This window comes from Castanea sativa, chromosome 12 (assembly GCF_040712315.1).
Source record: "Castanea sativa cultivar Marrone di Chiusa Pesio chromosome 12, ASM4071231v1".
Lineage (NCBI taxonomy): Eukaryota > Viridiplantae > Streptophyta > Magnoliopsida > Fagales > Fagaceae > Castanea > Castanea sativa.
In genome coordinates, this window is record NC_134024.1 from 44,941,466 (window position 1) to 44,968,457 (window position 26,992).

General features: G+C 34.1%; 4 protein-coding genes across 5 annotated transcripts; 1 reads left to right on the forward strand and 3 right to left on the reverse strand.

The window, feature by feature from the left end:
• Nucleotides 1-2,293: 2,293 nt before the first annotated feature.
• LOC142620755 (uncharacterized) lies at nucleotides 2,294-3,190 on the reverse strand. The gene is made up of 3 exons (XM_075794072.1): nucleotides 3,079-3,190; nucleotides 2,723-2,928; nucleotides 2,294-2,617 (listed from the first exon to the last, which is right to left on the reverse strand). Exons 1-3 carry the CDS (start codon nucleotides 3,188-3,190, stop codon nucleotides 2,294-2,296), a joined length of 642 nt encoding a protein of 213 aa, XP_075650187.1.
• Nucleotides 3,191-6,299: 3,109 nt separating this feature from the next.
• On the forward strand, nucleotides 6,300-11,002 carry LOC142618801 (putative CRM domain-containing protein At3g25440, chloroplastic). Of its 2 annotated transcripts, none has more exons than XM_075791826.1 (4): nucleotides 6,300-6,705; nucleotides 7,185-7,506; nucleotides 8,949-9,356; nucleotides 10,306-11,002. In XM_075791826.1, exons 1-4 carry the CDS (start codon nucleotides 6,581-6,583, stop codon nucleotides 10,840-10,842), a joined length of 1,392 nt encoding a protein of 463 aa, XP_075647941.1. In that variant the 5' UTR covers nucleotides 6,300-6,580; the 3' UTR covers nucleotides 10,843-11,002. The 2 variants fall into 2 exon arrangements, with proteins under 2 accessions (XP_075647941.1, XP_075647942.1); XM_075791827.1 differs by having other exon boundaries at nucleotides 6,309-6,705; nucleotides 7,207-7,506.
• Nucleotides 11,003-12,252: 1,250 nt separating this feature from the next.
• LOC142618654 (protein FAR1-RELATED SEQUENCE 8-like) lies at nucleotides 12,253-19,521 on the reverse strand. Its single transcript, XM_075791625.1, has 3 exons — nucleotides 19,233-19,521; nucleotides 15,971-16,571; nucleotides 12,253-12,708 (listed from the first exon to the last, which is right to left on the reverse strand). The coding sequence occupies exons 2-3, from the start codon at nucleotides 16,523-16,525 to the stop codon at nucleotides 12,499-12,501; spliced, it is 765 nt and encodes a 254-aa protein (XP_075647740.1). The 5' UTR covers nucleotides 16,526-16,571; nucleotides 19,233-19,521; the 3' UTR covers nucleotides 12,253-12,498.
• A 1,737-nt stretch (nucleotides 19,522-21,258) lies between these two features.
• On the reverse strand, nucleotides 21,259-26,757 carry LOC142618982 (protein FAR1-RELATED SEQUENCE 5-like). Its single transcript, XM_075792055.1, has 3 exons — nucleotides 26,506-26,757; nucleotides 22,261-22,682; nucleotides 21,259-21,639 (listed from the first exon to the last, which is right to left on the reverse strand). Coding segments are annotated over exons 1-3 (627 nt in total). The 5' UTR covers nucleotides 26,507-26,757; the 3' UTR covers nucleotides 21,259-21,435.
• Nucleotides 26,758-26,992: the final 235 nt, after the last annotated feature.

Here is a 26,992-nt window from a genome sequence, read left to right on the forward strand (position 1 = left end):
ATTGAAAAATAGTATCATCCATAGAAGAAGCAGATGGAGAAACCAAATGAGAAGAGGAAGATGAAGGCAGATCATCAAAAGGAAGAGGAGACGTACAAGGTAAAGGAACAGGTAGCTCAGATTTAGAATGAGAAACAGATGCAAGGAAAGGAAAAATTGATTCATGAAAGACAACATCTCTACTAATAAAAACAGTATGAGTGTGCAAATCAAAAACCTTATAACCTTTGACATTGAAAGGGTAGCCAATGAAAACACATCTCCTAGACCTAGGATCAAACTTAGACCTAGTATTAGCAATGGTTGAAGCAAAACATTCACACCCAAAAACTCTCAAGTGATCATAAGAAGGAGGTTTATGAAAAAGAAGTTCAAAAGGGGTCTTATTGTTGAGCAAAGGAGAAGGAAGTCTGTTGATCAAGTATGCAGCAGTGAGCACATAGTCTGTTAGGAATGCTATAAGTATAGAGATAATAATTGTTGTAATGAGATTTAGTTAGTTACAATTCCAAGCATGTTAATAATGTTAGGAATGCTATAAGTATAGGGATAATAATTGTTGTAATGAGATTTAGTTAGTTAGTTAGTTACAATTTTAAGCATGTTAATCACATTTAGCACATGTTGGAAATATTAATGCACATGGGAAATAATAAAACCAATGTTAATCACATTTAGCACATGTTGGAATTATTAATACACATGGAGAATATTAGTTACAATAGGATAAGGTCATGTGGGCCAAAGAAATTAGAGCGAGTCTCCTATAAATACATGATTGTAATCCAATATTAGATATGAATTGAATAATAAACCAACTTCTTAGTGCATTAGTGCATCTCTTTCTCTCTTAATCTCTCTTTCTCTATGGAGGGTGACTACCTCGAATTAAGTCAATTTCCTTACAATTCACACCAATCTCCCTACAATTCATACCCATCTCCATTGGGAACCTCTAGGTTCCTAACATAGTCACCCCAAAAAGGAATAGGCAAATTTGACTGAAATTGTAAGGTCCTAGCAATAGAAAGTAAGTGTTGATGTTTTCTCTCCACAACAGAATTTTGTTGTGGAGTATAAACACAACTGTGTTGGTGAATAATGCCATTAGAAGCAAAGAAATCTGGCATATTAAATTCCAATGCATTATCAGTCCTCATTTGCTTAATTTTAACATTGAATTGAGTAAAAACCATGGTATGAAAAGTCATAATAAGAGACTTCACATTAGACTTAGATTTCATTAAGTAAACCCATGTAGCTCTAGTTGCATCATCAACAATAGTCAAGAAGTACTTGTAACCATCCAAGGTAGGAGTAGAATATGGACCCCAAACATCTATATGCAACAAATCAAATGCAGAAGCACTGAGATTATTATTAAAAGGAAATGGCAAACGTTTTTGTTTAGCCAAAGGACAAATGTTACAAGCATTATTACAAGAAGTTTTCAGAAAAGGAAAAACATGACTTAAAGCTTGTAACCTAGAATCTGATGGATGTCCTAATCTGCTATGCCAGAGGGAAGAAAGTGTGTTTGCTGAAGTTGCAACTGAGAAAGAATTAGAAACAGTATTCAGATTATGACTTGCCAGGAATTCAGCAAGAGAGCTTGAAGAATGTTGATGAGTGCTACCAGATTGTAATAGATACAAACCATCATTTGCTTGCCCCACTCCAATCGTTCTCCAACAAGTAAGGTCTTGGATAAAACAGAAGGTAGATAAGAAAAGAAGGCAACAAGGGTGAGATTTAGTGATGGTGCTAAAAGAAAGAAGGTTAAAGATGAAAAAAGACACACATAAGACATTATGAAGTGTGAGGGAAGAAGAAAGTATAATAGTTCCAATATGTGTGACAGAGGCAGTTTCACCATTAGGCAATTCAACTATAGACTGAGTAATAGCAATAATAGAAGACAAAAGATTCATTGAGCAAGCAATGTGGTCAATAGCTCTAGTATCAATAACCCAAACATCAGAATTGTAAGCCCTTCTATTAACCACCTTTGCAAAAAAAACAGAATGAGAAACATCTATACCTACCATTGCAGAAGAAGAAGAAGGAACACATGTTAAAGAAGCATCCTTGCCATGAATATCCATGCCTTGAACAGCAAACACAAGAGGAGAACATGGAGTAATCAATGCAAGAAGCCGCTGACACTATTCTGGGTAAAAGCTAAACTGTTGGGATTTGGTCAAGGCATCAACTCGTGTGACTGAATGGCAGAGACTTGATGAACCATTGGAGGCTTATTTTTGAACTTCAAACTAGGAGGGAAGCCATGTAATCAATAGCATTTGTCTGCTATATGACCAATCTTGCCACAGTGAGTACAAATAGGCTTGTCCTTGCCCTTGACACCATTACCACCAGAGGTAATACCAGCATTAAAAGTTTGCATCTTTGCAACCAAAGCAGTTGAATCAACCTTCACACCAGATTGATGAGGAACTGATCTTTGCATCGCTTCTTGTATCAACAAAGCATAGACTTTGTTAACAAAAGGTAAAGAATCCATGAGCAACACTTGAGACCTCACTTGGGAAAAAGATTCATTTAAACCCATTAAAAACTTCAACACTGATTCCCTAACTTGCAAATCACTAAGCCTCTTATTCACATTGCACACACATTTTCCACATGTACAAGAAGGAAATGGACTGTAACTTCGCAATTGGTCCTAAAGCCCTTTCAATTGAGTAAAGAAGTCAGTTACAGAAACTTCACCTTGGTGTAGATCAGCAATTTCCTTCTGAAGATTGTAGATTCTTGGTCCATTGCTCTGTGCAAATCGATTCCTCAAATCAGCCCAAATCTCCAAAGTCGTGTCTTCATAAATGATACTTGTTTGAAGTTTTGTTAACAGTGAGTTGGTTAACCAAGTTCCAACCATATTATCACATCTAATCCAAGCCTGAACAGCTGAAGGAGTAGACACCATTGGAGATGAAAAAGTGAGAGAACCATCAATGAATCCCAGTTTGTTCTTGGTGAGTAACACTTTCCTCACAGCTCAAGCCCATGCTGAGTAGTTCTCTCCACCAATCAAAGGCTAAGTCACAAGAACTGTACTCGGACTCTCTGCGTGATGCAAGAATACAGGATCATCCATTGGTGAATCTTGCGAAGACAAAGATGCAACATTCTCTGATGTAGTGGCACCTTGAGTTGCAGTAGAAACCATTGTTAACAATGAAGAATTTTCTTAGGGAAAGAAAGAAATTTTCTCAGAGAAAATTGAGGAAGTATAAGCCCTAAGAACCCTAGAATTTGGGAATTTGCTCTGACACCATATCAGAGAATTGGGAAAAATACTTCTCAATATGATTAGAAAGATTAGAGTTACAGCTTATATACAGTACAAAGTAAGTAAAACTAAGTAACTAACTAAACTATAATAACTGAACTATGCACGTGTGAACACTAAAGTAACCAACTAGCTCACGTGTGGTAACTAACAGCATTAAGTCACTAACAGTATTAAATACAATGCTACATGTAGTTTCAGTCCTAAAACTACTAGTCGTTTTCTTTATTTTGTAATTCTGCAGCTTCACTTGGTCTTGCTTCTGTCAAGGCTTGACTTGATGCTTGCTTCTCATGCTTCTCATACTTCTGTTGCATATTCTGATATTATAGAGAACTTGTGGACAATAATTCTCATTTGATTGATTGTCATCTTTGTCGTCATTTACTAGGCATGAATATCAGTATACAAGGGTGACGTGGTGATCCTCTTGTACACCCAATAATTTTTCGAGATGTTGGGGTCCTTTTAGAAAACACAAGGTTTTAATAATTGAGCCAATTTAAGAATAAAAAAAAATGAAGATGTATAAGGTTTGAGGAGATTATCAAAAAAAAAAAAGGCTTTTATGGAGATTGGACCGCAAAATGTCATAACTAGTTGCTAAACCGTGTGATGCACAGATAAAATATTGACTATAAAAAAATCAATGATAAATGAAGAATTTAAGCTATCACATATGCAATGTTATTGACAGTGCTAAACAGTTTTAAAAACTTGAGATAAACCCATGGAATGGATTTGAAATTTTTTCACAAAGAAAGAAAGCCTTACGTAAAGTTTTGTGAACGTGATACCCCGCGTTTTGTGAAAGTAAGAGTTATATTTGATTTTTTTATTTTTAAATAGTGTTGACATGAAAAAATGAGAGAACTCAAAATCTTACATGGCAAGCTCTAGTAAAAAAAAAAAAAAAAAGTCAAACATAGGTCAGAGGTTTTAGTTTTATAGTATATATAGATTAATTTAATATCAAGTTATCAACTAAATTCCAAATAAATTTAGTGAATTAGTGCTCTTTTTTCAAAAATTTTACAAAGATTTCAATAATTTTCAAACACACTTCTAAAACTTAAATAAGAAAAACAAAATATAATAAAGCTGGCATAAACAGAAAAAAAAAATATTAAGATTATAAAAAATCGTTTAGAGAGGTATAATTACAATAAAATCACCAAATAAAAAAATATAAATATATTAATTATAATAAAATTAATTATGAAAATACACAAAATATTTAAAATTTATTGATTGGCTATTATAATTCCCCTTCGCACTTATAATTTTTCTAAAATTTATATATATATATATATATATATATATATATATATATATATATATATATATATATATATAATTTAGTGCTTAGCCCATTCAAAAAAAAAAAACTAGCCTAATCATATGCACTTTGTATGTGAGATGATGCTTTTTTTTAGTGTCATAATTTTACACTAATCTCAATTTAAGATTTACACATTTGCCCAATAATATTACGCATCTACAAACTATTGATACAACCAGATGTGAGGTATAGCACAAATGTGACTAGTGCTTTTTCTTGGGTTGTTACATATATGAGGCTCCTTGTAGTTGGTTAATAACCCAGTATATGCCCAATGTGAGACTCATCACACACCCACACACATCACATAATCAATCAAATTGGGGCATTACAATCCCCCACTTAAATTTTTAGCATCCTCATCAGGGCCCACTTTGTGGGGTAGTGTCTCCGAGCCTACGCAGGATTATCGGGCTGACTCTGATACCATATGTAATGAACAAAGAAAAAATGTTAGTCATATCTGCACTATACCTCAAAAAGACTAGTTACAATTAAAGCTCATTGTAATTGTTAATAATTCAATATATGCCTGATGCGGGACTCATCAAACACTCACACACGTCACACAATCAATCAAATTAGGGCATCACAATCTCCCCACTTAAATCCCTAACATCCTCGTTAGTGTGGCTAGCGCTTTTTCTTGAGTCATTAGAGGCCAAACCAATCTCATCTCTTCCCTCGAAAACAAAACCCATAAACTCCTATCTCTGCCCCTAGATGATTGTTTTTCATGAAAATATTTCCAAATTCATTTTTGGGTTGTAATTATTAGTATTTGTCTTTTTATAGATATATCTTATTAATATCATGTAGTAATTTAAACATCAATTATTGGCATGTGCTTGATTTTCTTTTTATTTGAACCAATTTGAGGTAACATTGCGCAACACTTAACTCTTGCATTGCTGTTTTATGTATAAAATGCTTATTAGATTGCGATTGAGTGTTGTAAAAAACAGCCCACTTGTTATCGTATGAACAATTCACTAATAAATTTAATGGGTGTTAAATTTTTTATAAAAAATTAAATATATATATATATATATATATATATATATAGACACGCAATAAAGGGGTACATTCAATATTTTAAATGGGTTCCATATTAAACCGTAATCGTATGGTAGATTTTGTGTATTTTTATTATGTTGCATGCCTAATGCCTCATATATATATATATATATATATATATATATATATATATATATATATATTTTTTTTTTTTTTTTTTTTTTTTTATTATGTTGCATGCCAAAAATATCTTATACTTTTTATTTGAGTTAATTTCCACAATTTACTGGTTACCGCTTGCTTTTCATATAAAATATGTCATAGAAAGAGCTAAAACCAGATTAGTCAATACTCTTTTCTCAAAAAATAAAAAATAAAAAATAAAAATAAAAGTCAATACATTTCAGTTTAATAAACATGAGCATTTGGTGGTGCTAAAAAGTTAAATTATCATTTTTAGCATCACAAACAGCAAAATACATGTTACATCAATAGTGCCCTCCTCAAAATATTTAACAACCTTGCTACACAGTAAACTACCATTGGCAATCTATTGGAGCAACAAGTGCCAAAAAAGAAAAAAAGATATATATATATATTTATTTATTTATTTATTTTTAGAAAAATATTTTCTCTAGTCTCTTTTTTTTTTGGGGGGTGGGTTCGTGGGAGTAAGACCCAGGCCTTCATCTGAACATCATCAATGGCAGCCTATCATAGGGGAAGAGACAAGTCACACCTGGCATCTCAAGCAACAACGCACATGGCTTAGGAGTCACATTACTTTTGGATCGAAGTTTGGTCTGGGTTCGTGGCTGGGTTGCTAGGTTCGTGGTGTGGGTTGATAGTTGTTGGTGGTGTGGGTTCGTGAAGAAAATACTACAGTATTTAATAAAATAGAAGAGAAAATGTTTGCGAGGGTTTTAGCTTCTGGGACGCTCTCCAAGTCTCATCCTTTCAAGAATCTATTCTCCAATGCTTTCTACTTCACTCCCTTCTTCGTCTTTTCCAAATACCCACCTCGCAAAATAAGGTATCTCTCTCTACTGTAACATAGAGTTTTTGCATTCAATAACTGTTTTTTTTTTTTTTTTTTGCTCTGTTTGGTAGCTCCCAAATCATCAAAGATTCAGTCTTTACATTTACAACTCAAATTTTGTAATGGGTTTTTCATCATCTTCTTCTTCTACTCCACTCAGTGGATGAATAGAAGGGAGGCTTTCAGTTTCACAAAGATTTTGACTTTGTATACTACTGTCTCTTTGTAGACTTAGGACTCAGAGCATTTCAGTTACTGAAAGTGTTTAGAATTTGTTGGCATGAATTATTATTCTTAGAGCAATGTTTGAGTTAAAGAATTTAGATAAATATTTGATATCGAGTGTGTGTGTGAGAATTTAATTAGAGGTTGAAGTTATGTTTTTCCCCATTTTTGGTGAGTTTGGTAATTCATATATTACTTAGCTCTTACGGGAAAACAATGTGCTTAAAGATTACCTCACACTGCAATAGCATGGGTGATTTTATATGCAAGGTCCTGGGTCAGGAGCAATCTGCAACTCGGATCCTCTGTCATATTAAAAGTTTTCCCATTGAGGGGCGTCGATGGATTCATTCAGACGCATTTTTAAGTTCAGCTGACAAAGTTTTGGAACCACCAAAGCAGCCCGAGAAGAGCACAATTGTTGGTGGTACTGTTGATACTAAAGTGAAGAGAAAAAAGCTAAAGGGTAAAAGAGCAGTTGTGAGGTGGCTGAAGTTTTTTAGGTGGAAGAAGAAGAAAGAGTATGAAAGAATGACTGCGGAAGAAAAAATTCTTTACAAATTGAGTAAGGTAAGTCCATTTTTTTGCTTGTCCCCCCATTTTTATAGTCCAAAAGAAAAGCTTCCTATTCTTTTTATTATTATGTAAATATATCATGGATTAGAATGATTTAAGTTACCCAATATGATAGACAACAGAACCTATCAAATTCCCTAAATTTTTTCAACAGGTAATAAATGCTCTTAACAGGATGATACTTCTTTATTTACTTAGTAATATGTCATATATCAATTATTTTAAAGTTTGATACAGTCTTATTTTTGTGGAGTAGCAGCCATGTATGCAGTTTTGAATGTGATTTTTGAGTTTTAGATCACTTTTCTTTGGAATGAGAGTGTTCTTGGGTGTTGTTGTTATACAAACTATGTGACTTGGTTTGCTTATCAAAAGGACGGGCAAAAAATATCCATACCATTGACAATTTAAACTTTTGGGATATATGCTCCACACTTGCTTAACTGCTTTCTAGCTGTTGGTCTCTTGCATGTCATCTTACTTTTTCCAAGCCTAATATGCACTTATATGTGGCTAGAGTTGTATTAACATGTCATAACTTAAACTTAGAGGCTGGAGGAGTTTCAGTGGAGCTAATTGGCTTTTTGGGTTAAACTATTACATTTATGAAGGTTGCTATGCTTGGATAAGTTATGCTATTCTATATTATATGATATTCAGATGGATGGGGAGATACCTAAAGGGTATCTTGCATTTGGTGGAAATGTCTCTGATATATAGACAGTGGAGTCCGTTATTTGGCTGACTTACATTCGTTTGAGTGGCATGTTGTAGTTCTTTACTGCTGTTGTGTAGAATCTATACAAGATTTCAATTTTGAATGATGGAGATTGTAGAGGTTTAGACTTCATGATGTTATGTTTGCTCTTATCCATCTGCTTTGGGCCTAAGACTTGTCTCAGGTCTTATTAGTGAGTGTTGTATAAGACAATTCTAGCAATGGAGTTAATGTTGTAAGCTCAAAGCGGACTATACTTCTGTTAGACAGTAGTTCTAAAATATTTTTAACACAAATTTACTCATTAACAAGTCAAGGCCAGAGCTATAGGATAAAATATTATTTATATTTTTGTAGCAAAATGAACTATTAACCCAGTTAGCTTACTTGGAAGGACCCTAGAACATTTAAAACACTTATCTGATTTTCAAAGTACAAAGATTCTATAGTTTTTTTTGTTTTTTTTATCTTTACATTAATAGCTCGCACTAATTTACAAACTAAATTGTTTAGTTTAACCTAGATAGTATTTCCATGATTTTTGGGATCTTCTGTCTACATTTGCAAGTAATATATTATGTAAATTCAGTATTGATTTTCACTTATTGAGGCTGCATCAATCATAAATGACTTACTGATCTTAAAACTCATTACTCTATGTCTTTCTCTAGCTTCTTTTTATAAATGTATTTATATTGCTTGCTTGGTCTTTTTCCAGGCTCGAAAGAAAGAGGAAAGATTTGTTGATGGCCTTAAGAAGATTGAACCTAAAGAGACATCAGAAACAACTCATGATCCAGAGGTATTGACCCCAGAGGAACACTTTTTCTTTTTAAAGATGGGTCTCAAATGCAAGAATTACGTGCCTGTTGGAAGACGGGGAATCTACCAGGGTGTAATTTTGAACATGCATCTGCATTGGAAAAAGCACCAGACTCTGCAGGTGGTGGTCAAGACATTTTCGCCAGAGGAGGTCCGAGAGATTGCTGCTGAGCTGGCAAGATTGACTGGAGGAATTGTGCTTGACATTCATGAAGAGAACACAATTATTATGTACAGGGGGAAGAACTATTCTCAGCCGCCAACAGAGATTATGTCACCCAGGATCACTCTCTCCAGGAAGAAGGTTCTGATCTCTTTCTTTTATATTACATATGAGATGTAAAATCAACTGTTAGAGATGTAAATGCAGAACTGTTAGAGATGTAAAATCGGTTCAGATGTCAAAGCATCCTTCTTGTCCAATCTTGTATCGACTCTTATTTCTGGGGTTTGGGACATCTTTTCTTTTTTTATTTTTCAACATAGTTCTGGGTGGGTTGCTGTGGTAGCTTTCTTTCCCAAAAGAAAAGGGGGGGGAAGGAAAAGGTAGGTGTTTCTGCAATATTAAAGAAGAGGATAGGAAATGACAACCACTGTAATAACTTAATTCTAACATCTAACCATCTATGTCTTTGAAGTCGTTATTCCCTAACGGTATTCTTACATTGTCTGGATCAATTTCTTGCTGCTAAATGCTCTTGTAAAATAAATTGCTTGAACTCTTCTGAAAGGTTAATAATCAAGCCCTTTAAAGTTCAGGAATAATTCAGAGCATGTTCCGTTGTCACGTAAGCCTTCTATTTGGTTGGATCCCAAGGTATCACTTAAGAAAACTGCATGCATAAATGGGTTGCCCTTGGTTATGTGGAGTGTCTGTTTTAGGCATCTAAAATTTGGAAATGGGTTTAAAGCTGCCCTTGGACTCTTTGATGCTTAATTATGTCCTTGTTCAAATGTCTCTCTTCACTGACATAAAGGGTTTTTTCTTTCTTTCTTTTTTTTGTGGGGGGGGGGGTGGTTTGTGAAAGATAGAATAGCTTTTTACCCACATTTTTCATCTTTTCTTTTCAATAACTGTTGATAAGTTTTATTATCCCACATGCAAAGTGGATTGAATCCCATGCCTGCACCTTACTAATCTAGTATTGTCATATATCTATAAAGCCTTTCAACATTTTTTTTGCTATGAATGGCTTTCATACATCATTGCTTGTTCTCATACTCCATTTTCTTCTCTCTTCACTCACCTGCAGGCTTTGGATAAATCCAAATATAGAGATGGCCTCCGAGCTGTAAGAAAATATATTCCAAAACTTGAACAGGATCTTGAGTTGCTCCAAGCACAAGCTAAAAGTGTGCCTGAGAATATTCAAGAGATTGAAGGAACTGAAACAGGAAGAATTGATCCCGAGAGCAGTTCAAACTTCCAAGTGAACAATTCCGATAAGCTGAAAGAAATTTTGAATAGAAACAAGGAATGCTCTGAGGATGATCCTATGATGGATAAAGGTATGGCATCAGATTCTGAAGATCTATCAGATATTTTTGAGACTGAATCTGATTCGGAGACTGAGAATAAGGCGGAACGACCTCTTTATTTGGATAAGTTTGAAAAATTCCCAGTTGAAAGTGATGGAGAATGTGAAGATTTTGAGGAGCACCTGCGTCAAATATCTGCAGACTCAAAAACTGCCAAATCATGGGAGAAAGATTCTGACTCACCAAATTTTGACGAGGTTGATCGTATATTTCTGCGTGCTGCTTCACTCTTAAAGAAAAGGAGACGATAGAGGGTTTTAAATTATGAATGATTGCCTGATTGGTATTGATGTGGTTAATTAGATGCTAATTCAATCTTCTTTTTCTTTCCTTTAGAAGTAGTGTTTGGTTGCAAGGGAAATTTTCTTTGTTGCTTTGGATGGGTGATCACCGCCAAGGTCTTTCTCTTTATCTCTAAGTTATACTCTCATCCAGTAGATCTTCAAGTCATGACTTCACACGTTGTTTTATTTCTACAAGACAAAATGGTTCAACTTGAATTAGAACTAATAGGCATCTTAAAACGTGCTTAGATCTCTGAGAAGCATTGCAACCTTCACACGCTAGTTAAATTTCTTAGGGGCCTGTGATTGGCTTTTAGACAACTAAAAGAACATATTTGCTTGGCAATGATTTTTTGAAGCATTTTCTTTATGTCTTTAGCATGTGCTTCTATCTAGGCAGAGCCTTGAAGCTTCAAATGTTAGCTACCTTTTTTGTAGTACCTTCAACTAAGTGAAAGGTGTGCTTCAGTTACTCTTTCCAAATAGACATCCTACCTAATAGCAGTGTTCTCCCACATGTACTCTAAGCGTTGTAACTTTAAACCCAGATATCCTACGCTTCAGTTTTGCCTTTTTTGGACATCTTTTGGGAAGGCAAGGAATGGGAGGAAAGAACTTTTCCCTTGTAAAGTATATGGGGGGAAAAATACCTTCTAAAGTGAAGGTAGAAGCAGAGCCAGAAAATAGAGAGAACACTAAAAAGTGCACGAGTATTTGAAAGAATAGATGGATAACATAACACATAAGAAAAGGCCAATAGGTTGGGGAGCAAGTGGACACCACCAAACGGAAAGTATAAGCTCAATGTGGATGGGGCATTTTTTTGCATGATCTTCGTGGAAAAGGAGTAGAAGCAATCATACAACATAAAATGGCCAGTCTATAATAGTCTATGAGAGAAAAGATGGTGAAAGAAGCAGAGGAAATAGAAACAAAGACAACGGTCAAAGCAATTTGTTCGACATGAATTGTGGGCATTCCAGCATTATAGTAAAAGACATTGGTATTAAGAAGGTATCTCATGCATGATATATGCATCCTCCCTTCTTGCGCGTGTAGGCCACACACAATTATGAAATCCACACACTATAAGAGGAAGAATACATATATGAGATACATAACTACATAAGATACATCTTATTAGTGCTTTAGGAATTGGAAGGCATCACATGTTGGAAAGCAAGGCAATTCAGGCTGCTAACTTTAGCCGGTGTTCGGTTGTAAGACAGTCCTTGTTTTGTGAAAGGACTCTATTGAAAGATGCAGCCGATTTGATTCAATCAGACTCATCTACTTTTATCAGGTAAGGGGAAAAAAGGTAGAGTAACTTAGTGGCTACCATGGAAATTGCACTTGGAGAGTTGAGAGTCGAGATTCTTTTCCATAAATACAATCAATAGCAAACTGCAGTAATGTTATAGATCGCAGTATATTATTTCTCCATGCAATTTACAGCGTGATTCCTGTTAGTAGACAGGAACCATCAACAAATGGACATCATTCATCCTTCAGAAGTGTCCATCAAACCTACACAGAATGGCCTAAAGTAATTCCTGTTAAATTAGTGATATAAAGGGCCCAATGAAGTCAATAAAGAGAAAAATGTTCAAGTTCTAAATCCTATTAAAAATCAGAGTCCTGCTGCTCCTCCTCAAGTTCCCTTACATTTTGAACTATATCTTGAACTCTTCTTGACATGTGGTCAGTGTGCTCCTCAATATATTTCAAAACCATATGTAACTGTTCCTGGTAAGCAGCACAGCGACGTTTACATCGTTGTCTCTCATTGCTAAGTTCAAGGGTCAGCTCTCGAATTCTTTGATCCTTCTCATCCTGCATGTAACAACTGCAAGGTAAAAACATATGGACTAGATTAAGGAGAACTACATTAGAATAGGAAGTATTTGACCTTTCTAATGTGTTTCCCGTAAGCAAGCAATATTAGCCATCCTACCTTTAACACCTTTTTAAAAATATATATAAATAAAACTAAAAAAGAATTTTATTCAATCAGAAAAGCTCACATTATACTATTATAGACTCCTAAAGAATAACAAATGACTCAGCAAAAAAAAAATGAAGATTAAAGAGATCCGTGAAATAAACTAAAGTAGTAGTACTCCTAATTATAGTACAACATTGAATCAAAAAGTGCAAGAAATAGACAATCTTAACAACAAATAGCTCCATGCCTTTGAAGGTAAAATTATCCAACTTTCTCCCAATAGTGCACATAAGAAAATGAGGCATTGCATCCCAAATTACACTATTCTTATGCCGACTATACAATCCCCTCCAGCATAAGTAAACATCTATGACATCCTTTGGCATCATCCAATAAATCCCAATAGTCAAAAACACAAATGATCACAAGTCACGGTCAAATGGGCAATATATTAATAAATGATCCACTGATTCAAAACTACCTTCACACATGCAATGCCAATTAACCGGAACAATGTGCTGCTTAATTAGATTATCCACTGTCAAATTTTACCCATGGCTCATGTCCCATACAAAGAAATCCACCTTCTTAGGCACATTACCTCTCCTAACACAAAGGAATTGAGTACTAATGGTCCCTCATAAACACTCATAATAAGAGCACACCTCAACTGGATATAAATCACAAATTGGGTACAATAGGTGAATCCCCATTATCCACAATCAAATGTAAATCTGGATATAAATTTTTACAGGAACTGTAAGGTCCATGTGTTTTGGTGTTGTCAAACCATGCCAAATTTTGTCTTTTAGTGGAAACAATCATCAAACCATACATCATGCCAAAATCTGATCCTCGTACCATCCTCCAGTATGAAAAATGAAAACAGAGAACACCCAGTTAGCTCTAATACCCTTCCATAAACTACACCCATGAGGCTTCTAACAGCTCTGACATTCATTCACCCCACTCCTACCCATATTGTGCTCCACGTGAGACCTCCATCATCACTTATCCAATAAGGCATGATTAAGGTGCTCAATTTCCTCACTTCCAATCCACCAAAATTTATTGGAGAACACATGAGGTTCCAATTGACCAACTGGAACTTAAATTCCCCTTCTCTCCTACCCCACAAGAAATTCCATTGGATCTTTGCTATCCTATTAGCCACATTAGTAGGAATAGTAAACAGAACAGGAAATTTGTCGGACTTCTAGACAACGTACTCTTAAGAAGAGTAAATCTCCTACCCTTTGATAAATACATTTTCTTCCATCCAGCCAATTCTGATATTTTGGGAAGGCATCCATCAATTTTAATTTATAGCAATAAACAGTTTTTTTACGACCATGGAATTAAAACCTTCAAACTTGCAATCTGACATATTTCATCTGAGCTTGCTTGTTGCCTTGACTACCTTTTCAGAAACGGTTTTAATCCACACATTGCACTACTTAATAACCTCCTTATTTTTGTATTTCTTTGTATCAATTGTCCCAAGTCATGTACTAGAAAAATCTAATCAAAGGTTGGAAAAGGTAAAACGTTGCTAGTGCTACATGTATCCTCAGTGAGTTGAGAGCTACAAATTGATTTAATCTTGTTCCCACTACCAAATCTTTTGTTACTTCACCCTCTTCTAAATGGTTCAACAGGTGGAAGGGTATACAATGGCCAAGAAGACATATCATCCAAAAATCTATATATTTTTAAAAAATGTATTCAAAATTAAAAGTCTGCTCACCGAATCAAATGATGCCTTGTCCAAATTGTTCCAAATATCAGAAACCACCTTGATTTATCATGAAATCTATTGCTAATATGTAATTTGGTAGAAAACAAATGTTTATAACCCATTCTTGAAAGAAGTGAGAACCTTTCAATAAAGAAATTAAAAAAAAAAAAAAAGTTCTCTCAATCACAGATCAAATGGCTTGGTTATTCAGCAAAAAAAATGGCTTGGTTGAAAATATGCCTAATGTTCTTAAGGTGAAGAAAATAAAAATCTTATTAATGTTAGCTATAGAAGCTGTAGAATAATGTCAAATATATTTAAATTTTAAGCAGCAGGGTAATTAAAATAATTAGACTGCATATTATATTACAAACATGTGCATTTTGGACCTTTTGTATTAGAAATATGCCATAACTGGAGTCAAGAGAACTTAGATCTAGTGTAGAACAGTTTAAGACGAAAGTCCAACAAAAAAACAAGATTTAGCATAGAAAAGATAATAGGATTGATGTTGGAACAATCAAATATCAACTTCAAAGGCTCCTACAATGAACCAAAATAGTGCTATTTATAATACTCTTTAGTAACCCTAGAATCCTAATCCTCCATCTCACATAGAACAATGAAATCCTAACATCCAGTTTGTTAAAATTCACGTGCTAGTCACATGACCTTTTAAAATACTAGTCACATCTTTAAAATACTAAAGACATAATCATAACAAAACATAACATAGATAGCTAAAAGACAAGGGGATTCACAATTCCCAAAACAATACGTAATCAAGATGCTATGAAAAATAAGACATAGAAAGCATAAGCTGTTCATGATTTTCATCACTATGGTTTTCTTTTTACCTTCTATTGCATGTGTTAGAATCTTTTCTTGTAAGCTTTGTGTGAGATTTCCTGTTAATCACATTATTGATAATAAGAGGTGATGGGTAAGTTCAATGGGTTCATATATGTATGTGTGTGTGCGCAAAACATATGAAATTGTATTATGCTGTACATATCTACATGCTATGGTTCATGGTGCATTTGAGCAAGTGGGATCAATAGAAATAGTATAAACAAAGCATATAAGTTGACATATATCACATCAGCCAACACTTCAAAAGCCCAAATGGGCTAACAAAACCGAAGCCCAGTATAAAGTATGTTGAACAGCTCCACAGAGCTGTGGCTTTAATTTGAAAACCAAGACCAGTGCATGAGGTCTTCAGACAAGTTTGCAACTGAATTGTCCTGTTTTTAACAGGCTAAAGCAATCTGGCTTGAGCCAAGCAGGTTGCCACCAGTAACAAAAAATTTGTCATAACCAATTGACTCCGTACAACTGAAAAATTCAAATTGACATCACAATAAGCAACAATACCTATCATATCATAGAAAATTTCAAAAACAGCATACCTCACTTATCATACTTTTCCCAGATCCTCTCCATGGAACTTTACTCGGAGATAATAATGTATGATTGTGTTCTTGTATAAATTTGGTAACAACCCACTTTTCTCCATCCCTTAAAGCTAGCCTCAGCATTGCAGGACAACCTTCTCTGGTGAGAGGAGGTGAAGGAAGAACTCTATCTTTCCTGTACACATACTTCTTTTCACGAAAACCTTCTTTTGAACAAACAAAATCTTGACCAATAACCATGTTATTCATTCGTGAGCGCCGATTATGATGAATTCGTACAGTAAACCCAATACGCCTACCATAAGCAATATAAAATTCTCGAGCATCATCTCTTGACTTGAACTCCATGCCTATGTATGGTTCTAACACATTGCCTATTAACGGAAAACTTTCATTTGGTTGTTCTACTATCTTATCAATTTCACCTATACAAGCATCAACATCCTTTGAAAGATCATAATCAGCAAATTCATGCTCAACAAAGCTTTCAATTTGCAAACATTTTTCACTCTCATCTGAATCAAAAGCTTGATTAGATGGGCTTTCCATTATCCTCCCAGAACAGATTTAGATATGCTTCCAATCCATCATGAAGCTGCAGGCAGAAGGTAATATTAAATCAACACTATTTCTAATATCTTTTTTTGCTGAGAAACTCTATTTCCAATATCTTCACAAAGATTGGACAACTTAGCATAAAATTAAAAACCAAAGATGCCACAAGAACATAGTTAATGAGAACAGAAAAACAAAACATGAGGCATTCTGCATTTGGCAAATCATAGTGAAACAGAATAAAGGCATCATTCTCAAGGCAGATAAGAAAATGATTATTAGAGGAAATCACAATTTTTCCAGTGGTGGTCCTATCACAATTAGTACACAAACATCAACTGCTACATTCCACCCCCCCCCCCTCTTTCCTCCTGACTCTTTGGTCTTAAGAATGCTGGTTTTAAGAATGAGTGATTACCCTTCTCCAACCCTTACTACGAGATTCGGCATTTTTAAACCACGAGATGCTTGGTTTCCATTGGAAACATTCCTCTAATGAATTCCTTGGTAGCTTCTGAAGTAAATCAGATTGGGGGGGTATTCAAAATAAAGGGGAGCACCTTGCTATCATGAGAATGCCAGATGTTACCATAGTGGGTGGGGGGGGGGGGTGAATAGTTAGGGTTCCATCTAAAGAACCCTCAACGATTCATTTTTACTCTGAATTCTAGGCAATCAAATTGTAGCAATTGCAAAGTTTTGTGGAACTAAATTGTCATATAGCCAAACACAACTTCAGCCCATAGGTGAACAATACAGTAGCATAGAGCACATCTATTTATTAAATGCAAAATATCAGGCTCTTAGTTTACTCTTATAAAGTAAAAAAAGATTTAGAAAGCTTACATTCCTGGTGACAATAATTCTTGTGCATGCACCTTTCTTGACTAAACATTAACAGTTATTAATGGTTTAAAATTACAACTTTAATTTAAACTAAAAATCAAAAACAAAATCCTTCTCTTTAAATATTCCTATCCAAATTAATCACAAAGATATTAGGTAACTGAGTCAAGTTTGGAATTTTTTACGAGATTTGAAGTGTCTTGGTTTATTTTCTTCAAGTCCAAGCTAGCGTTCATTTAGATTTTATTGTCATTAGTTTACAAGTCCAATTGGGATTTCCAATGCTACTAGAACAAGAAAAAGTCATATATGTGCTCGATGTACTCGAATTCAGAGACCATGGAATTATGAGTCTTTTCTCTTGTTATTATTTGGCACACCATTACTGTTTATACAGCCCTTAAACAACAAAAAACTATCTATCTTTCATTCTTTACAAACCAAAATCAAGCCCTTCTCCTTACATGCCTAAAAACTTACATACTTTCTCAATCAAATAGCCATCAAATAACCCCTTGAGAGAACCCTAAAACTACAATCCTAATCTTTTTTTTTATTCCTCAATTCCCAGCTCCATCAGCCACCATAAGTTGAATCTTTTCAAACCCTAAAGCCTTTCCCTTGCCATAACTAACCATGAGATCATAACTTTTCCAAACCAAAAGCCCACCACAAGCAAATGTGGATAGACTCTCTAAATATGTCCCGTGTCACATTCATTAAAGTTTCACTTTCACTTCTAGAAACTGCACGTGCCTTCATTCAACCTTTTAGTAGTTACAGAAGTAAGGGTGTAAGTGTAACCCTGAATGCATGTTTTGTGCACGCAAGATGGATGTCGGTGTATACATGAGTGCTTGATTCCCCGAACACACATGCATATGCATGTATGCTTCTGCAAATACGAATATTCATATTTTATTAATTAATGTTAATATTATGAATATTAATACAATTTCTACTATAAGTAGTAAAAAATACTCAGAAAGAGGACAGTTAGTTTATATGAAAAGCTCTTTTCTTCAAATAAAAAATCGAGCAAGAAAAATGGTATTAATTGCATAAAAATTTCATTATTTAAATGTCAAAATAAGAAACCTTTTTATATTTTTCTTATTAATACAACAATGACTTTTTTATAGGTAGAAACCAGCCCAAGTTTCTGCAAGATTCCATGGTTCTGTCACGACAGACTTGAGTTCTTTCAAAAGAGAACCACAAGCAATGACAAGGTTTTAAGTAAAACAAGCAATCCAGATTTAAGAGCATGAGTATAACCTAATTAAGCCAAGGAGCTCTAACTCAAATGACATTTCCTCCTCCCTAATAATGGATGGAAGGTAAGATCACCCATGAGGTGCAAGTGTGACTTTCCAATAAAAAAATTAAATCAAGAAACAAATATTATATAGAAGCAAGCCAACTTGAATTACACCTACAACCCAACATAATGCAACAATTCTTCAATTATAAAGGGAACAGACAAATCATACAAGTCATTAGTTGAGTAGCAACAAGAAACGAAAAAAAAAACAAAAAACAAAAAATGAAATGGAACTTCCTAATCCATTATTAGTTGTTAGTAAGAAGGTAAAAATCCTCTTAAAACTGAAATAATTACTGAAGAACTGCAGGGTGGGAACATTTATATATCAAAATTGTGAATTTGAGGGATTGAACAATAGCTTTTTACAATTACAACACAGAAGGGTGTAGCAAAATCAAATTTTGCAAAACAAACTATCAGCCTATACATTTTACAAAGCCAAAAAAATCTCAAATTTACACAGTAATTAGCAAAACCCAACAACCATACATATTGAAACTTTAAAAAGATAAGAACTTGAGTCCATACCTGACATGGGTTTTCTCAGAGCATGGTGTTTGAATAAATGTTGCTGAGAAAATCAAGGTGAAATCACTAGAAATCAGAACCCTCCTTTCACCCAAACTCTTAATAAAGCAATTTTGGATTGCTCTGGTTAGAGTTTTTATCTTATTTTAATTCAAGATGGTTTCAGCCCCAAGACTCAAAGTTTCAAATTTTCAATCTTTTTTATTTTCCCACGTTTTCATGGAAACCAAACGGAGCGGGTTTAGACTTTAGATAGAAAGAAGAGAACAAAAATTGTGTTTTTGATGAGACACAAAAAATGGTAATTTAACACCTGATAAAAAATTAAAAATAGTACTACTTATTTTTAAGAAAGCAGTAAAAATTTGAAATTGTTTTTTTTTTTTTTTACAGCAGTTAATACCTGGTGTAAAACAGTAAAAGATGGAGGTTAAAGTTAAAATAAAATAAAACCTTAATGATTCTCAAACAAAAAAAAAAAAACCTTAAAAATTTAAAATGTTATATATCTTTTGTTTAGAACTTTAATATTAAAAAAAAATGTGATTAAAATAACATTGTTATTTATTTCTATTGCGTTTTACTCAAATGTTAAATTCTATTTCCCTCCATAATTAGAAACTTTAGGAGAGAAATTAATTGATTTTAATAAGCAAGTTTAATTTTGGTTCAACCTTTTATTACTACCAATTCTAAGCTTGTAAGAGCATTTTCATTCATTGTTTTAAATTGGAGTATTTCGGTGGTTTTTGGATTGGGTTAGTTTGGGTTACTAGGTTTGGGTTTGGATGACAAGATTGAGATGAGGTTAGGTGGGTGTCTCAAATCTGTAGTGGCTAGGTGGGTGTCCTAAATTTGAGTTGATACTTTGTTAGTGTAAAAAAATAATATAGAAAATTATTATTTTATATTTCTATATCATGTTTTATTGCACAATGAAAAGTGGAATGCTGTTTCTCAAAACAAAAAGTGGAATGCTTTTGCCTAAAAAAAAAAAAAAAAGTGGAATGTTAATGTGTATTGTTAAATTGGTTGTAAAGTAAATAAAATGAGATTTAAAATATAATTTTTTTACTAAAGCTAATGAGAAAGCTTTAAGGTTGGTATTAACTTTGTTAAACTTCAGATATTATTGACAGCTTTTTGAACAAACAATATTTGTTAAGGCCGAAGCGTATCATTTAAAGCAAAAATAATTGGTTTTATTTCATCCCCCAAAGAATAAAAGGATTTGGGCTCATCTATGTCCTTGAGGCCTGTTTGGTTGTGTACTATCATATGGGCTTGTTCCGTGTAAAAAAATATATTTCTTTTACAATTAAGCTTTTTTGGAGAAAATATAATTTCTAGCTCCACAAGTCTAAAGTCACAACAAACATATTTCATAACATATTTAACGAGTGTCAAGGTTACAACTTGTTAATAGTAGATAATAAAGAGATGTCATAGTAGATAATAAAGAGATGTCAATAGTGAGCGTATATGAAATCAAAATTAATCTACCAATTCAATAATTATGAAATTTGTTGTACAAAATATTGTGTCAATAATATTACTCAATTTGTCAAAATAAACTCTACTTTAGGAAATGCAGTCCCCATCCAATTGTGCTATCCTTGGAGGTTTGAAAATTTTTAACCTTTGAAAGAACCCCAAGTAAAATAAAAACTCAGATCTATTGAAAAACAATGGTTTTATTTTTCTAAACTGAGAATCAAAGTTAGAAATAATATCCTTCTCCAAAAAAAGTTAGAAATAATATTATTTTCATATTCTATGAAAATATAATTGTTTTCAATAACATTTTTCTGCAAATAATTTCAACATATCATATGGTAGTGAGGTATGTACTATCTTCTCCTAATTTTGAATTTAAAATAGAAACCATTTCAAAAGCAAGAATCAATTCTGGCTCTTTAGGATCTATATACTCTCTGGAAATTTTATTACTACAGTTAGCTATGTAGACAGAGAAGAACAAACAAGAACGAGAGATATCCTGAAATTATGTTGAGAGAGAGAGAGAGAGAGAGAACAATTACTGAACTTCCATTTATACTAGAAAACAATTTAAAGCCGGTACAATGCTGAATACATTCTGGACTTAATAGAAACTGATTCTAGTAAGCCCTAGAGATCACCAGAAGGATTCATGAAACTCAATATGGATTATACACAGCAAATATATACTTAGATGCCAAGGCTATCTATGGCGGGAATGTTTTTGCACTTCTGATTCAACTTTCCTCACATTGTCAACTATAACTTGGATTTTAGAGGACAGTTCTTCTGTTTCATCTTCAACATTATTCATAAAACTGAGCAGTTTTTCTCGATAAGCAGCACACAGCTGCTCCTGACGCTCCAACTCCATTGTAAGTTCTTCAATTTTCTTATCCTTATCACCCTGACAGAATGGATAAATATTCATTTCTTAGCTGAATCAGAAATGAATCAAAAACTATACAGGAAAGAAACCAAAAAGATAAGACTGATCCACAACATAGTATTTTTTTTTTTTGGATAGGAGATGATGAGTGGGGGGAGAGGGGAAGGTGGAGTTTGAACAACAGACATTGAGGCATTGCAAATGATGTCATTACTGTTGGGCTATCACTTGATTCTCTAGTATAAAAATGAATCTTAAACAAATTATATGTTTATCATCTGGAGTCCATGAACACCCAATGAGTCTTGACACATGATCTCACTCTCCAGTTCATTATTATAGGATGAGGAAGTGCCATGAGCTAGCTCATGGATTCCACCGCTGGGAAGTGAGGAGTTTGGGATGGAATATGCCATAACTGGTCTACTTATAACAACAAAAGTTGACATCAATTTATCAAGTTCAGAAACAACTCAGTAACAGTCACACAAATGATATGGAACTAAGACTTTGAATGAACTTGCAAAATGGAGAAAAGCTCAAGCGAGAAACTCAACGATTAAAAGAATTAAGCTAAGAAATAATGAACAAGTGTGAAGTTAATCAACCTTAACAATTACTTAAGTCAAGTAAACTTACCGATGTGCTAAACCCATTGGCAGTAACAACCAGAGGATGGTTATGCTCTTTTTCAAATCTTGAAACAACCCATTTCCCAGACTTTTCCATCTTCACCAAAATAGTAGCCTTGCATCCTTCTCGTGCACTAGGTCGTGGTTTTTTCTCTGGTCCAACTGTCCCCCTATGATTAGGAGAGAAACCTTGTTTATTGCATCCAAGTCGACGGGCAAGTGTTCTCCCATCAATCCCAGAACGGCGGCGTTGCATTATTCTCACAATAAATCCTACCCGTCTAGCATACTCAACATAGAATTTCCTTGCAGCATCTTCAGAATCAAATTCCATACCCACATAAGGTTCAAGAACTGCACCTTCTTCAAATGAGCCTGTGTTCACTTCAAGAGAGCTGTTTATTACCTCAACTTCTTTCTCCAAATCCACTGCCACAAAAATCCATGTAGATATCGACATTTATGTTGGTGAGATACATCAACTGAAGATAATACAACTCATTTCACATTTTTGAGTGATGGCATTATCCAGCCAGAATATAATAATGATAATAAAAAGAGTAGAGCCATTTCCTTTATTGTCCAATCAAAATTCTGTTTTTTTATTTTTATATTTTTTATATAAGTATGTCCAATCAAATTCTGTTTGAATCTTTTGCTTTCAAAAGTTTTAAATTAAAGCTTATCAATCAAGAGTTTTTCTTTTACATTCAAACTTACTCAGAAAATTATTAGAATGGCATTGCAGTCAAACAGGCAATTATGATGCAAAGCTTTCTCAACCACATGGTATGTGTATCTCAGGTCATCTTTCAAGCTTTACCACAGTTGCAAAGAATTAGTGCACAATAATAAAGGAACTTGAGAAGTGTTTCAAGCTTGATAACATAGTTTTTAGTACATAAATATACCAACTCATCAAACCACCTTTGACCACCTTTGAGATAGGACCTCATTTTTAAGGTACAAATCAAATATATATCTAGAAGGAAAGTAATGATCAAACCACCTGTTAAGCTAGTAATGTCTACTTCACTACACATTTAAAAATGGTGATCACCTATCTGTGAATCCAATTTGTGTATGAGCAAACAAGGTGATCAAATGAAAGGAAAGTGACTTGTCAAAAAGTGAGAAACTATCAAGTTAAGGGTATCGAGATGGTCGATTCCAATAAAGAAGTTGAAGAAGGCCAAAGGTGACAAGCCAGAGTCATCTAGGGCCAAGGAACTTGGAAGTCTTTCCTAGAGGAAGAGAAGTTGAATTTCTACCCCTTCTGGACACAGGTGGAACTTAAAGAATCTCTAGTCTAAGGGAATCAAAGTGCTTGGGTTTGCGAATCTCAATTGACGAGATTTAGATTCAAACCATAGACTCTAAACTCTAAAGCTAAGCCATTCCAAAGTATCATTAAGGAAGCCCAATTGAGTTGAACTTTGGAGATTAAGGATGTCCACTTAACTTTGAAGATGGAAGGGAGAGTGGAGATTCAGTCACTGAGATAGACAACCATCACTTGGTAATGGGACTAAAGTCACTAAACTTCACGAGGCAGATGAGGTTGTTCCAATGCTATATTTGAACACCCTACTACATTATCCAGGGAGTGTCAATCTAAGTTTTGTGGGTCTTGCAGCAACCTGGGGAATTGAAACTTGGACTTGGGGCCCTTCAGCTCATGAGGACATAAGCAAGTAGGAGAAACTTGTTAATATCACCTACCTACCTTCTCAAGGCTCTAAAGTTCAAGATGGTAGAACAAAAATCACTACATTGAAAGAAGTGATGAAGACCATGACAAGAGAGTCACATAATACAATGTGAAGGATGTCACAAACAAGCTTGTCCAGGGCATGTGACTTTGCCTATGGCCATTTGTCTTGCAATATTTCTTGGCTTATCTAACATTCTTATAATTAGTTCTAGGATTAAGGCTGTTTTTTAACTTATGGGATTACTGTCACCCAAGCATATTATTATATCATCTTATCAGTTAGGATTCTAGTTAGAATGCTATTTTGTGGGATGGTGACTAATTAGCATAATGTTTAACTAGATTAGTAGTGCCAGCTAGTTTTGAAGTTACTTCTCTTCCCACCTCATTGTATTTTATAACTGTTACGACAACAAAAAAGCTTGAGTCCCAAAACATTGGGTTTAGCTGTATTATAAACTGTTCATACTATTAATACAAAAGTAGCCATATTTCTACTAAGTGTGTGTTTTGCACCAATATAGCTTTGAGTAAGTCACACAGGTGTATTGTTACCAATAAAATACCCATTAGTTTGTTTGCAACCCTTGTTGGCACCAAATGGCTGCACAGGTTGGCAAGCTGCCCACTAAACCCATGATAGTATGCATATAAGAATTTTATCTTCTTATTTATAATAATAATAAAAAGTAAGAATGCTATCTTCTTAATTTAAAAAACTTCCAGTTTATTGAATTTTCGCTACTCCTCTTAAACTTTAGGTCAGAACAGTGTCATTTGACTTATTTCAACATATTGTGTGCCCCGGCCCCCGCAATTTTTATTTTAAAATGTTTATGAAATTGAAGCAATAAAATAGATTCAAGTCTCCTTAGGGCACATTCACTTACTAGACCTATGGTTGGCCTACTTAGGCAAAGGCACCCAAAGAAAAATCTACTTGATATTAAAACAAGTGTATTGGATTGTCCAATTTGGTCAGATTATGCATACTATGGCCTTTCATAAGAAAAAGGCTTTGTCTACAACCTTTACCAAGGAAAGTTACAACATATTGCCAATGAGCTATAGCTCAAGGGTGGAGGGCAAGGCTTTGGGCTCAGAGTCCACTAGGTGCGTGTGTAAACTTACCAAAAAAAAAAAACTACCCCACTTGGACTCACCTGAGTTCACAATTCAAGGACCATGAATGCCTTGGTGATAACTTAGGCATTTATAAATTCCCCCCCCCCCCCCCCAAATTTTTGGTAATTTCATGAGTAATCTGAGTCATTGTGTGTTAGAATGCAAATTTTTTTCTAAAGGAAACTCTTGTGGTATAAACACAGTTAGACTCTAGATTTAATTGACAAGACATAAACTAAAGTAATAGGCTAAGCATATAGGCACCACAGCTCAAGTTATCTACAGGTAATTGAGTCTTTCTGGTTTATCATTACAATGTATTTCTAAGATAAATTGGGGGTCATGATTAATTGTTTTTAGAGATCAGTTTAAATTACTTTTGTTACATTGCAAAGGGGATTTTTTTTTTCCTTAACTCAGGGTGGAAAGGGATTTTGTTCGTCACAAGAGTGGCATGATTTCGAGGGCAGTTCTCATTTGGATTATGCTGATGATTTGGCGGGAAAGAAATCATCATACTTTTAATTACATATAACTAAATGGAGACTCTCCCAAATCCATCTCAAACTGCACTTCTTCCTCCTACTGAATAGATAGAAAGTGAAGTTGCACGTTCAAAACCTACATACTATACCTGAGGTTCTCCAATTAGATTCAACCATATGGTTGCCAATAAGTCCAGAGCCACAAATATTTCACAATTGTCAAGGTGGCAAATTATTATTGGTAGGTAAAAAAGCGATGTCAGGGGTGAGTTCAAACGAGAACCAGTAAAAACTTGCCAACCCAACTGATGTGTCTTTAACATTACTCGTTTGTTGCATTGACCAATGAATCACAAGATTTGATTTAATTGTACTTGGGAAATTTAACATTACTTTTACTACATTGGTCAATACAAACCATATGGTTGAATAGTATCTAAGGAACTAAACCTATAAGTTTTTCCCTAAAAAATTACTATACTTACTAAAAAAAAATCAAAATTTTTTATTGGGTATGAAAATACTAATAATAATTCAAGGTGTAAAGAAACATAATTAGCAAAAAAGAGTTCACTGAAGTGATCATAACAAGCTTTCCCTACCTTATCAGAATTAACAAAAAACCCACAAAAATTAATACAAATAGAATAAGACAAAATGGGCCCATTCATATACTCTGTATTGTTTTTTCAACCAAAAAAAAAAACATAAACAATAATCAAATAGTACAGTTTTCAACATGTTGATTTTTCGGAAAGTCTGAACAAAGTTTCAACAAATTAAAAAGAAATGCATATATCAAATTCCCACACATTTTCTCATCAACCAAACAGAGCAGATAAAATTAGCTCATAATTACAGAGATATAAAAAAGAACTAAAAAGAAAAATAAAAAGGGAAAAAAAAAACAAAAACAAAAAAGACTTACTGTATGTGTGTGCGATGGTACGGAGTGGGAGAAGTGAGGTTTGGCTTTCATGGACTATGGAGAATTGAGAAATTGAGAAATTGGGTTTCAAAAACTGAAGCAATAGATTATAGAAAAGAGAGTGTGTTTGGGTTTTGAGAAAAAACGTGGAAAGGAGTTTTGGGTGTCATGTGACGCAGAGAGAGAGAGAGAGAGAGAGAGAGAGAGACCCTTTGGCAAAGGAGAACTTGGGTGCTCGGCTCATAGTCATGTGGGCTTTGTAATTGGATTCTTGATTTGCTTCTTTAAAAAAAATAATAATAATAATTTTTTTTTTGTTGTTGTTGATCTCTATAAATTTTAGGTTGCTGTTATTTTAATCTATTGAGTGAAAATAAATAAATAAAAATAGCCTCAAAAAATGGATTTGAACCATAAATAAATAAATAAATAAAATGAACAAATGTGTGTATGTTTGAATATATGAAAAATATGTCAATTCATGTCA